Source organism: Eumetopias jubatus, unplaced genomic scaffold (assembly GCF_037043125.1).
Source record: "Eumetopias jubatus isolate StellerSeaLion01/CBP00866 unplaced genomic scaffold, mEumJub1_p1.0 scaffold_1, whole genome shotgun sequence".
NCBI classification, from domain to species: Eukaryota; Metazoa; Chordata; class Mammalia; order Carnivora; family Otariidae; genus Eumetopias; species Eumetopias jubatus.
This window is the reverse complement of record NW_028274807.1, coordinates 198,148,129-198,161,034: the sequence shown is the minus strand read 5'-3', so window position 1 is coordinate 198,161,034 and position 12,906 is coordinate 198,148,129. Positions and strand designations below refer to the sequence as shown.

The following is a 12,906-nucleotide window of genomic DNA, read 5'->3' as shown; positions in this document are numbered from 1 at the left end:
GAGAATGCTCCCCTTTCAGCACTAAGGACTCGAGGGTTCCTAGCTCCAGCTCTCTCGGGCTGGCTTCAGACCCTGCTCTGAGCAGTGAATGCCATAGAGGTGGATGGATGTCACGTCTCCACCTCAGTAAGAGGACACACAGTCCATGAGAAAGCTCAGTTCTTTTCCATTGAAATATTTGCAAGAATAAAAATCAAAGTTAAGGCAACAGTGAGTCTTGTCTTGAGGAATCGAGCATGACTGTACAGTGTGAAAATTCAATTTGAAGGTTAAACTTAACCCTGGAAAAATATTATTCTAAAAAGTGACGACAACCAAAAAGACCTTGTTCAGTTGAGAAAGGCTTAATCAGGAGAGATGGTTCTGTGAAAAGCTATGTACTTTGCCAGTTATTGCCTGATTTTTTACCAGTTGGCTAAAATATTGTTCTCTGAGAGCCAGCATCTTTTTTACAGTCTGATCCTAGTTCTCACAGTGAAATCTGGTTCTCTGTCCTTTTAGACAGAAGAGTTTGCGGTGGAATGGTAATCAGCTGTAGGAACTAGATCCCAGGGTGGCTGTGTGGGATGGCGACAGAAGGGAGTGGTCTGAGCTCCCCGGCCAGTCGTTGGGTATTGCTGCAAGGCTTGCAGTCCCTCATGAGCCTGCAGTCGGATGTCACCTGGGGCTGGAGTCATCTAAAGTTTCAAGTAGGCTGGCTCACTCACACAGCTGGTAGTAACCGTCACCTGGGAGCTTAGCTGGGGCTATTGACCTGAGTCCTTACATAGGGCTTTCCCCGTGGCTTGGGCTTCTTATTACCTAGCCTTGGAAATCCCAGAATGTCCCTTTTGCCACATTCCGTTGTCTGGTCAAGTCCCTAAGGCCAACCTAGATACCAGGGTGGGGAATGAGGCTCCATCTCATGATGTGAGGAGTGGCATGTGTGTTTTTGGAGGGAAGGCATTGAAGGTTGCCATGACAGGAGCCAAACTCCAGGATATCGTAGAGAGAAAGGCTAACAGAAGCCCCTTCCCTTTCTGGAGTAGACATTAAGTGCCAAAGTAAACAAAAGGGCTAAATGGAACTGGGCCCAAAGCGGAAAATGGTGATGAGGGCAGAGGCAATGAAAAAAGAGCAGGGATTCACTTGGAGGCTACGCCCTCCATGCAAGCTTTGCGCAGGCCTCTCTGGAAAAAAACATGGGCCCTGTTTGGAGCCTACCAGCAGTAGGCCCTGTGAGAGAAGATGGAGAGAAGACCTGGACCCAACATTGCGGAGGAAGACTGATATTTTGAGATAAATGTGGGAGATGCAGTAGGCGATGCCCTGGGGGCACAGAAGGAAGGGAGAAGTCCACTCTGTTTCTGGTGTTCCGGGTGAAGGGAAGGCTTTCATGGAGAAGGTGTTCTGGAGGGTCCTTTGCATTGGAGGCACTTCCCCCACACCCAGGAATAGTCATGACACCGGTGGCCTTCTTCGCCAAGCCCGTTGACACTCTGATACATGACACTCTGCTGTGGTCCCTGTTGATTTGGAAACCTTCCAGAAGAAAGGCCTTGCAAGGCCTTTCTAAACGCTTGTAAACTCTTTCTAAATTCTTGTAGGTAGGCAGCTCCCCCTAATGGTGAAAACACTGATTGGGGCTAGAGAACAGGCATTCTGATTGATCCTCCTTGAAAAACTGTTGTTCTGGGACTTAGCCTCCCTTGGATTTACCCAGGCTACTCTCAAGTGGTGCAGAAGTCCTACACAGAAGCCCTTGTGGTGTTTAAATATTTTCACAAAAATTAGCTGTCGCTCCCTGCTCCCATGAGATTGGCTGCTGAGGGCTGAGGGCAGTGGGAGAGCAGTGGATGGCAGAGTCGAAAATGTCCACAGTAGCACCGCGCACCCCTTGTTACAGCACCAGAGGGCCTCCATCCCGCGGATTCAGATCCTCAGCAGAGTACCTGGGGCCTGCAGGCTGCTGTCCCTCCATCCTAGCCCCCCCGACCCATATCAGGACCTTGAGTGGGCAGATCTGAGGGTGGTCTGGAGAGCCAGTCTGTGAGCCCCGCGAGGTCGGGGACCATGGCCAGCCTGAGTGAGGCAGTATGCCGTGTTCCAGCCACATGCCTGGTGTGGAGTCGGCTATCGGTGCCTCGGTGTAAAGGTGCATGTCTCGTTCTGTGCACACTAGTGGAGGGGAGCTCTGTTCAGAGCTGTGGCTGCCAGCTTCCCTGCCAGCAAGGAACTATAAAAATCGGTGGGATTAGGAGCTCATTTCCATTTGTCTCCAAATAGCCACTACTGATTTTTATTATATTGACTTCTGTAAAGTATTTAAGCCTCATCTTCTGGGTCTAAAGTGAGCACAAGAGGGATATCTCAAGGACTCCGGGGGCAGGCTGATGCAGAGAACTTTTCAGTTGCGCCTGACGGGGCATGCACCACACACTCTAAGGCCCCAGGGACCCTGGGCTTCAGGAACAGAGCCTCCGGAGCCGCAGGTTCACCTCTCAGATGGAGCCCAAGGGCTCTCGAGTGTCACTAAGAGCACACCACAGAAGGCTTTCCACCACTTGAGCCAGCCGGAGGCTTCCAGGAGGCTAGTTTCTCATGGGCATGCTGGCGTCTGGCACGATGAGCAGTGCACATGTGGAGGGCCTTCCAGATTATCCGTTTCCAAGGAAAGCCAGCAAGTTATTCTCTCTATTTCTGTGGAAGGTCCCCTCAAGGACCATGGGTGACGGTGCCTGGGCCTACAGCTATGGGCTGTATGGATGGGGACTGGGCCACACCGCATCTGGCACTGTCTGGCCTCTGTAACAGCCCCTTGGGCCAGAGATCACTACAGAAGCCTCACAGGAGAAGAGCATGAACCAAGCCAACTCAAGAGCCTGGGTTCAAGGCCCACAGCTCCCAGACTAGCTCCATGACCCCCAAGTTCACCGAAGGGCAAGTCTCAGTGAGACTCCCTGGAGAGCCCCTGTGTGCAGGACCCCGGAGCCCCTGCCAGTCTGGCTCTGGGGCTGCAGCAGGATGGCCAAGAAGGGAGAGGCCAGGCTCTGGGGGCCTGGAATCTGGAAAGGAGAAGCCTCCGGGCAAAAGTGCTAGGGAGCTGACTGAGAACAGGGTCAGTGGTGTCCGGGGACGGTAAGTGTACGGGGACACAGTGTGTCAGTAAGAGCTGTGCCGCTGTGTTACCTGAGTGTCTCTGTCTCTGTGTGATGGTTCCATTGCAAGCTGGCCTGTGCCCATGCCTGGGCCCCTGAGAGAGCCCACATCCCGGCCACGCGCATCTCCCGAGAGTGCCGGGTGCAGGGGGCCCTTTGGGGCCTGGCTCCAGGCCTCAGTTCTCCTCATGACCTGCCTCTGAGCGTGGTGAGGGGGCTCTGTCAGCGAGCCTGCATTGCCCCCGTCTGCAGTTTGCCTGCCTCGGCCGGGACGTCAGGTGCCGCCCCCGCCCCCCCATCTCACCAGCAGGCTCTGCTTCATTCCTCCTGTGCTTGCTGAGCTCATCCTCCCCCCAGCTGCTAGGGGACACCGACCCTGCTTCCCTGGTCCCCAGGATGCTTGCCCGCTGGGCCCTCCATCTGTGGCTCGTCATCTGTGCGTGATTGTTCTCACTTGGTTACAGGCTCTCCCTCTCTGCCAGATAAGTACCGCCACGCCCGGGAAATGATGTTGCTGCTGCCTGCACACCGGGACCGCCCAAGCAGTGCCATGTACCCAGCAGCCATCCTGGAGAACGGACAGGTAGTAGACCCAGACTCCTGAGTGGCCTCTGCAAAAGTGTGTCGGCCCAGCCTTCTCTCGTTGCGTCTGCTAGGCTTTCTGTAGTGTCCTCCCTGCCCCCTACATTCTGCCCTGAGACCCTCAGAAGGCTGCTGGGCCCCCGGACGGGGACGGCAGTGGCTCTGAGGACCGGCGAGCCAGACGGCGTGCAGCTGTGGGGGAGGGGTGGCAGGTTGGCGCCCCCATTGCTTGTGTGGCTGTCCGTCCTTCTTGCCCGCCTCCTGGACTCCGCATCCTGAAAAAGTCTAGCAGAGGAACCTGGTTCTTTCCTGTCCCGAGAAGGCAGTGGTGGACACGGGTCTGGAGGATGGCCTTTCTCCCTGTGTGTGTGAAGGGCATCCTCACTTGGGCCAGCTCTGCCTCCTTCATCCATCCACCCATCTACCCGGAGCCCCTCGCTGCCTGCTGGGGCTGTTCCACACCGTTTACTGCACGGCTCTCCAGATACCCTACCTAGGGGCCTTGAACCAGAAGCTGTGGGGAATACCTCCTTCCCCTGCCCGGTCTGCCTGCCCTTCTATTCAGAGTCCATGAGAGTCACCTCCAAGCAACCGTTACCTAGTCCAGAGTGCCAGGAGTTTCTCAGCGGTACCTCCGGGTGCCTGGTCAGCCCTGCCAGGTGGAGGAAGCAGGCCTGCTTGGCAGCCACCCATCACAACAGTGGGTCCTGTCTGAGACTTTGTGGGCTTGAGGGCTGCCTTTACCCTCAGTGTTGACTTGGGCCTGTGTGGGGGCCTCCAGGAGACCGGGCCTGCCAGTGCTGAGGGGTGAAGGGGATCCTCAATCCTTCCTGCCGATGGGTCTCCGTGGCAGGACAGAGGGATGCAGTTAGATACTCTCAAGTGCCTGTGTCCTTTCTCTTGGCCATGCCCGAGACAGCTTGGAGCCCAGCCAGGCATGGTAGGGAGCTGCCTCCAATGTGGACATGGCAGCACTTGGAGCCAGATAGCGAGGACATTCTTCCTGTGGCCGGCCTGAGCTTCTCAACACGTCTCAAGCATGAGCGGTACCACTGCTTTGATTTCCCTGTCTTCTCTTAAAATATCCTGGCTCCTAGGCCCATAGCACCCCCCCTGAGGTATAACTGGTTGTTTTCACCCTCTTTGATATTTTTCTCCTTCCCTCAGCTGCCAAATTTCCAGCGGGCCCTGTTCCAGCAAGTGGTCGGATCCTGCAAACCCTGCAGTGATCCCAATCTGTCTGTGGCTGAAAAAGGTATTGTTCCCCTTCCCAGGTGGCCTCCCCCCATGTCTGTCCCCATCCTGAGCGTCTGACTCTTGTCCCCGAGCACCAGCTGGCCAAGCCTGTGCCATACTCCAACACCCAGGCCTGTCTGTCTGTCCAAAGTCCTGACCAACTCCTGTGCTCACTGTTAAACCGATGTCTGGCTTGATGCTAAGTTTGGATCCTGTTAGTTTGTATATCTCCCTCCCCAGGGCCCGCCCTCAGAGAGGCCCCAGCTGCCACCTGCCCTGAGCCCACCTTTATGGAAACTCAGGCTGCTGTGTTCAGACTGTGGGCAGTCACTCCCCTGGGCTCCTCCCAACCAGCCCCAGAATTCAGCAGGCCCTGTGGCCCCTTCGGTTACTCTCAACTTGAGCCCTCAGGTACCTCTCCTTGTTGCCCAGAATAGGCATATGGCCAAACAAGCCCCTAGAAGAATGGGAAGGACAGGCCGTGGCAAAGTGAATTTCCCAGAGACAGTCCTCTCCAAGGGAGCCCCGGGTCCTCTGAGGCCAGTCCTTCTGCAGCCACTCTGGCCGGCGGCTGCTGTGAGTCCATCTTCTATGTTGCGAGCCCATCAGCCCGGGCATGAGACTGGGCAGTTAGAACAGAGGCTGTTTGGATAGTGGACTTTTACCCGTGTTCTGCCACAGCAAGCTGATGGAAGAAGCAGACTCGGGCCCATAGGGCCCTGGCCCAAAGCCCCACAGTTGGAGGTCTGAGTTCACTTTAACACAGAGCAATACCTGTCTGAGGACTGTGCTAACCCACCTGCCACCCAGAACCTGGCCCCATACCAGCCCCACTCCCTGTAGTGTCCCCTCCCTCTCCTCCCTCTGTTGAAGTTCAGGGCACACTGAGTCCCCGGGAATACAACCTGCTGTCCCATCAGAACCTGTCCCTCCAAAACTGTCATCATATAGTCATTGCACCTCCTCACCAACTGCTGTCTGCTGTCCCCACTGTCATTGTTCCTCCCTCGCTCACCACAGAGGACAGGCCTCTGTGTCTTCTTTAGGGAGACCAGACATGAGGTCCACAGCCTCAGTGGCTGGTAGGCATCAGCACCAGGTGCTGAACCACAGAGGCCATGGAGATTCCGGCTGAAGATGCCTTCCTGGCCTCAAGGTGGCGCATCTCCGAAACATGCAGCCTCCCTGGCCCCTGCACCTGTTACAGAGTGCTTCAGTGGCCAAAATCCACTGTGCCTTTTCTTCACCTGAGAGGCGGAGCCATCTGACAACTAGCCAAGAGCACAGACGGGCTCAGAGCTCAAACGGGTGCCAGTTGCCAGACCCAGACCCTACACCAGCCGGACACAAGAGCATCGGGCCTCAAGCCAGGCTGCAGCAAGAAGCTGGACACGCCCACCCCTGGGTGTGGGCAGGAAAGAAGCTGAGCCCACCGCATGCATGCCCACGCCACAATGCCAAGGCTTCGAGGGCAGCAAATGAGACACATGCCTAGTGGGAGCACACAGGCCAGAGCAATCGCTCCCTGCGTCTTTACCTGGATCCTCCAGGACAGGAGCTATACATACCTGTCACCATTCTCTTGTCATCAGGATCCTGAGTCCCACGAAGCCTCCACCTCTCACTTGTGGTCATCTCTCTTTGCCAATGACTCCCAGCCCAGACAAGCCTGCCCTCAGGGCTGTCAGCTGTGCCGCAGGGACCTTGGGCCAGCACTGGACCCCTGTTAATAGAGACAGAGAGATGACCAGGCCACAGCAGGGGTCGCCCCCTTCTCCGAGACTAAGTCACTCCGTCTTAGCTTTTCCACTAGCCCCAGAGCCCTTGTGCCACGCAGCAGAGGTCCACGGGCCTCGTAGCTCCCGGACATCGGGCTGCAGGGTGAACATGGAGGGGCTCAGGCAGGCGTCCTTTGTAAAGCCCGGCAGCCTTGCCGGCTTTCTTCCCCCAGAGCCTCCCCGCCCGCAGGTTCCTTTGGGCTCTTGTGGGTGAGCTTCTGCGGCCCCACCATTCTTCCAGGGCCTAGATGTGCATGTAAGAGCGTGGGCTGTCAGCACCCCTTTGGGGAAGCTACCCAGACCCCCCTCCAAGCTTCTTAATTTCTGAGATTCGGTGGCTTTTTCCAGTGCTGAGGAGCCAAAAGCTCATGCCCCATCTTGAGGAGAACCTGTGTGAGAACGAGCCTGTCCTTTCTTCGGGTGCCCCTGGTGGCTCCCTGAGGAGGCCCTCTGGTGGATCCCAGCTGGTGGTGCTCATCAGATGCAGAGTTCTTTCCTCCCTTTAGGCCACAGCTGAGGGCCTGCCCACCCGGTCACTGCCACCAGCCATCAACCATCCCGTGGGACTGAGCAGTCCTGAGAACTGAGGCTGTTCAGATAGTGGAGTTCTGCCTTGTTTTCTGCTGCAGGCCCACACCAGTTCCAGACCGGGGGGAGGAAGAGGAGGGACATCACCACTTTCGCTAGACCATGTGGGCCCGGCCCCTCCTGACCACATCCTTCTTGAAGGCTAGATTCCAGCTCCTTCCCTTCCAGAGCCTCTTAGGTCCCATCAGGCCCTAGCTTTCCCTAAAGCTCAGTACCTGGAGCAAGGAGGGCCCACAGCCCAGGCTCCTGGGGCACAGTTTAGTTACAGCTGCCTGAGAACAAAGCCAGAGGCCAGGGCGCGGGCTGGGAGCCACTGCCCAGCTGCTGGCAGCCCAACAGGGAGAGTGTGCTTCCCTGCTCCACCAGACAAGAGGCACATTTCCTGGTAGTGGTATCTGGTCTCCAGAACGAGGTGGCCAACAGGATTTACATGTCCTCTACCGCTCTGCTCCTGCAGAGTGGCACCCTTGGAGCCCAAGGTCCAGCTATTCTTCATCTTATCACCTTCCTGCCAAGTCACTCACCCCAGCCATGGCTGGGGCCAGGGTCAGGGGGTGGAGCAAGTATTCTGGCACTGAACTCCTTCCTTAGCATAGGCAGACATTCTTTGTTTCCCTGTGTCCAAGGCCCACTCTACCCTGCATCCATGGCATGTGGGTGCCAGGAACAGGGGCCCTCTGCAGGCCTCAAAGCACCCATGGTTCCACAGTCCTCCCTCTTCTTGGGAAGCCACTGGTCCAGCCAGACCTGAGCCACAACTCTTGGGCTGTATATTCTTTCCTCCAGCAGGCACAGTGAACACCAGTCCTTGCCTGAAAACCCCTTGTGCTTCCCAAACCCAGTCAGTGGGCAGAGAGGCCGTGGGAGGGGCTCAGCTTGCTTGCTACCACAGGCCCTTTGGGAGCCAGCCCCTGCCTGCCCCCTTGGCCATTCACTAGTTCTAGGAGGAGGCAGTCTCTGCCTCCCACCCACCATGCTCCCTGCTTTTCCCACTGGGCCAGGGCAGTGGGAGAGCCCCGACTCAGTTCTGGGGAGGAGCTCTGTGGCCTGCCCTCTGTCTGCATTCTGTCTCCTCAGCCCGTTCCGCTCTGCTCTGCTCACTTCTGTTCTCTGTCCTCTTCCTGGCAAGTCCCAGAGGCTGCAGAGTTCGCTCCTTGCTGTCCTCTCAGCTTGCCTCCCCCTCACTACTCTTTTTTTTTTGTAAGATTTTATTTATTTATTTGACAGAGAGAGAGACAGCGAGAGAGGGAACACAAGCAGGGGGAGTGGGAGAGGGAGAAGCAGGCTTCCCTCCCACCAAGCAGGGAGCCCGACGCAGGGCTCGATCCCAGGACCCTGGGATCATGACCTGAGCCTAAGGCAGCTGCATAACAACTGAGCCACCCAGGCGCCGCCCCGCCCCCGCCAAGTACTCTTTAGACGTCCGTTCCCTCTGCTGCCATCCCCTTAAGCAGCTCCCGTCCTGCCCCTGTGGGCCACAGCGTCTCACTTGGCCAGAGCTTTGGGGGTTGGCATGCCCCTCGCACACGGGCTGGGCACGAAGCGCACACACCTGGAGAAGCCTGAGGCGGTAGGATGGGCTTCTCCCTGAGGACGGGAGTAACCTCCCTTTGTGCCGTCTGGTCCCACCCTTCCCACAGCCCCCAGCAGCTGGAGCCTGGATAGCGGAGCCCAAGAGGCCCAGCCCTCCCCGTCTGCCCACATGGGGCGCATCCTAGCCGCCCCCCCCCCAGGGCCTCCCTGAAGTCTGCTGTACGGTAAGAAGACCTCCAGCAGGTCCCCCAGATAGTCCCTGGTTTCAGACTCGACTCCGGGACAAGGGCAGCAGCCCTCCAAACTAAGAACTTGGGCCGTTGTCTGGGCTGACTCGGCCAAGGAAAAAACATTCCACCACAGGAAGCACCCTGCTGGGCTTTGGGGTCAGTGAGGTTTCCAAGTACAACAGGTGAGCTCAGGCAGGCCTTCCCCGCCAGGGGGGCCCGAAGACAGTGGAACCGACTGTGCCGAGCCCGTGACCCACCAGCTTGCCGGGGAGCGGCCAGTTGGCGGCGGCGCGCCGTCCCGCGGGCTCTGACGTACTCCACCTTCTTGACCTTTTGCGGGGCACAGGTGTCTTTTACTCCAGCAGCCTGTTTTGGAAAACTCCAGTGAAAAGAGAGGTTTTCCTGTGGCCTTCGATGCTCAGGGGTCCTCAGGAGACTCTTCCCCCAGCTGCGCAGTTGGCCCAGCAAGATGTGCTGACACACAGCCCTGGAGGGGCCCCAGCTGAGGCTCTGGTTCTGTTCCCTTTGCAGGTCATTACTCCCTACACTTCGACGCCTTCCACCATCCCCTGGGTGACACCCCCCCGGCCTTGCCTGCCCGGACTCTGCGCAAGGTAATGTACTGAAGCAACAGCCCCATCGGGGCGTGAGAGGAGGCTTCTCATCCGCTCTGGGGTCACCCTCCCTGCTCCTCTGTCCCAGAGCACCCAGCCCAGCGGAAGCTAGGGGTGGCCAGGGCCACACTCGAGATGCAGATGACTGATGCGTCCTGGAACCAATGCGATGGGGCCAGGGAGGTCAGAGGGTCCCGGGGACAGCAACATACAGTACCCAGAGTGCACAGGCAAGGGGCAGTGAGGGGCTGGGGGCTCCCTGCTGATGCCACGAGATATCAGCATGCTACAATTCAAGAAGTAAAGAAATACTCCCATAGTAGATGGTAGAGCATTTTAAACTAGAATCCAGTCAAAAGCAAGAGGCAGGAGGCAGCAAAGCCTTGTGAAAACTCACTCATTTTTCTGCACATTGGAAAAGACGAACTCAGTCACAGATTTTAGCAGCAGAGTCCATTCACCTGGCCATGGTCCCTGGGGTTCTTTCTGCTCTCCCCACTGGCCTGCTGACCCAGCACCCAGAGCCACGGGGTGCAAATGCCTAGCGGCCAGGGCAGGGCCATGTTTTTGCCCACAGAAATGCAGCTGATTCTGGGGCTTCACTGGCTCGCTAGGGGGCCCGGGGAGGGGGGGGCGGGTCTGGGAGGCGGCCGCCGAAGAGACGGTTGGGTGCCCGGCCCGGTCTTCGCACGGAGAGCCGTCCGCCTGTCTGCGGCGGGGGTTCTGACGTGCGCTCCCTTTGCCGTGCAGTCTCCTCTCCACCCTATCCCGGCCTCCCCCACGAGCCCCCAGTCGGGTCTGGACGGCAGCAACTCCACACTGTCGGGCAGTGCCAGCAGCGGCGTGTCCTCCCTGAGCGAGAGTAACTTTGGGCACTCCTCGGAGGCCCCACCCCGAACCGACACCATGGACTCCATGCCGAGCCAGGCCTGGAACGCCGATGAAGATCTCGAGCCACCCTACCTCCCTGTCCACTACAGCCTCTCCGAGTCCGCCGTCCTGGACTCCATCAAGGCCCAGCCATGCCGAAGCCACTCAGCCCCGGGGTGCGTCATCCCTCAGGACCCCATGGACCCGCCTGCGCTGCCGCCCAAGCCCTACCACAGCCGCCTGCCGGCCCTGGAGCACGAGGAGGGCGTGCTGCTACGTGAAGATGCCGACAGGCCTCGGGGCCTGCACCGCAAGGCCTCGCTGCCTCCCGGGAGCGCCAAGGAAGAGCAGGCCCGCCTGGCCTGGGAGCACGGCCGAGGGGAGCAGTGAGGGGCAGGGAGGCGGCCAGGACGCCGCCCGCCGTGACAGCTTGCCCAGCCACTCCAGGTCCGAAAAGCAAGTCTCCCCCACCCCAGGGAGCCGGAGAGGCCCGGCACTGAGGAGAGAGCCACCCCGAGTCTACGTTCTACTGCCGTGAACTCGTGTGTTGCCATGTACAGAGGCCACAGCAGCATGAAGGGTTGTGGCTTCTCTTTTTAGTTCATTTTCTACGTTTCCATTTCTATGGGTTTTCCTTTCTTTCCTTTGTGCAGTAGATGCTTTCTTCCTCCTGCAGTTCCAGACCACGTGGAGCTATACGGAGATATTGCACAGACAGAATTGCTTTGCAGCTTTGCAGGGCCCGGGCGTCGGAGCCCAGGCCCTCCCTGCAGGGCAGAGAGGCACAGAAGAATGGAAATTGCACTAGGGACTTCTTCCGCTGCTGCATGGACAGAAGAGCTCATGGTTGTATTCAGGGATTTGCAAGGACCACGTGGACTACACGTCACAGGTGGACAAGGGAGCTACAAGCCGTTTTGCACAAAAGCCTACCCACCCACCCACTCTTCCGTCCAGGAGTGTGCACCTGAGGGGCTGCTTGGGCCAACCTGCCAGCTCAGGCATGCGATCTAGCCTAACGGCACGCCCAGGTCACACTGCCAGGCTTCCGTGGGTCAGCCCTGCCTCCCACTCTACCTTGGATTTTTCCCTCCATCACTTTTATTTCTGACCATTTGCTCCCTTCCACTCTCTCAACACACCTCATGCCCTGCAGGAGCCCCCCTGGCGAATGGATCTGCAAAGGTTATCTCCTGCCCTCTGGGGTTTGAGTGGGGGTGTGGAGCCAGAGGCCATGGCCACCTTCCTCCCCCGGGGCCCAGGAGGCCAAGTGTTGAGAAGAGCTGGCATAGGAGTGAGGCTGGGGTGTGGCAGGGGCCGGAAATCCTCTGAGCTTTCAGAAGTGGCCAGAATGCCTGTCATCCAGCTCCTGAATCAGGGATTTTCAGCACTACCTCTGAGCAGTGGGGCTGGCTGCCCAGCCAGGCTTCCAGCCCTGAGGACTCGTGGTCAAGTTCAGCAAGGTCCTGGGTAAAGAGGGTAGGAGGGAGCTCCTCCTTTTGGAAGCAGAGAGCCATGCAGGTTGAATTATCCTCTCCCAAGTGGCCAAGTGCAGTCGTCGTCCCCCCTTACCCCCCAGTTCCCCCCCCCGCCCCGCTCCAGGCCCGCAGGGACCACCACTCAGGGTTCGGGGCGGGCAGGAGGCCAGTTTCTCCAGCCTCCCCAGTCTGTTGGGCAGAGCGCAGTGGTGTCTTTACAGGAAACTCTTTCAGGTCAGGGCACTGATTTTCCTCTTGGTTTATTATTGGGGGGATAGGGTGGGGTGGTAATAGTATTTTACCAGGGTGCTTCTAAGTTACTTAAAAATAGTCTACAGACAAAATATCTTTCATTTGCCTGAGTTCACAACTTTGAGGGTCACAAGGCGGCCTTCTCCTTGTTGAGCAGGTGTGTGCTCCCGTGGTTCTCTTCTGCTGGCCACACCCCGCGGCCAGGCCCCGGGCCCTGGACCCCATCCTCTCCCCTACAGTCCCTCTCTCCAAACAGACAAGGCCAGTCAGGGTGTTCTCGTGTACACAAACGCCAGCCTACTGAACAGGAATGCCAGCACGTAGCCTACTGGGAAAGATGGAGGGCCGCACTACCCTCAGGGCATCTGGGGGGTGCTTCTCACCAGTGTGGGTCCTGATACTGTAAGGATGGCTCCAGGCAGAGTGGGTCAGTCATGGCAGCCCCAACCTCAAGAGGGCAGGCCTGGAGCATCTGGTGTTCACAAGTGTTACGAGGGTCGGGGGCTAGTTCTGGGTGTGAGTCTTAGGTAGGAGGGCATCTTTAGATTTTAGGGCACTTCTGAATTATCAATCCCTGGACCAGGCAGTCATCACATAAGAACATCGAC

At 57.9% G+C, this 12,906-nt stretch overlaps 1 protein-coding gene across 1 annotated transcript in view; it reads left to right on the top strand.

Moving 5' to 3' along the window:
- The window catches only part of DOCK3 (dedicator of cytokinesis 3), a 558,375-nt gene extending 547,095 nt beyond the window's left edge, over positions 1–11,280 (top strand). Inside the window, 6 exon segments of the mRNA XM_088022140.1 lie at positions 3,602–3,720; positions 4,887–4,979; positions 5,360–5,366; positions 8,962–9,078; positions 9,616–9,698; positions 10,449–11,280. Coding sequence (XP_087878266.1) covers positions 3,602–3,720; positions 4,887–4,979; positions 5,360–5,366; positions 8,962–9,078; positions 9,616–9,698; positions 10,449–10,958 — 929 coding nt within the window. The 3' untranslated portion in view covers positions 10,959–11,280.
- Positions 11,281–12,906: the final 1,626 nt, after the last annotated feature.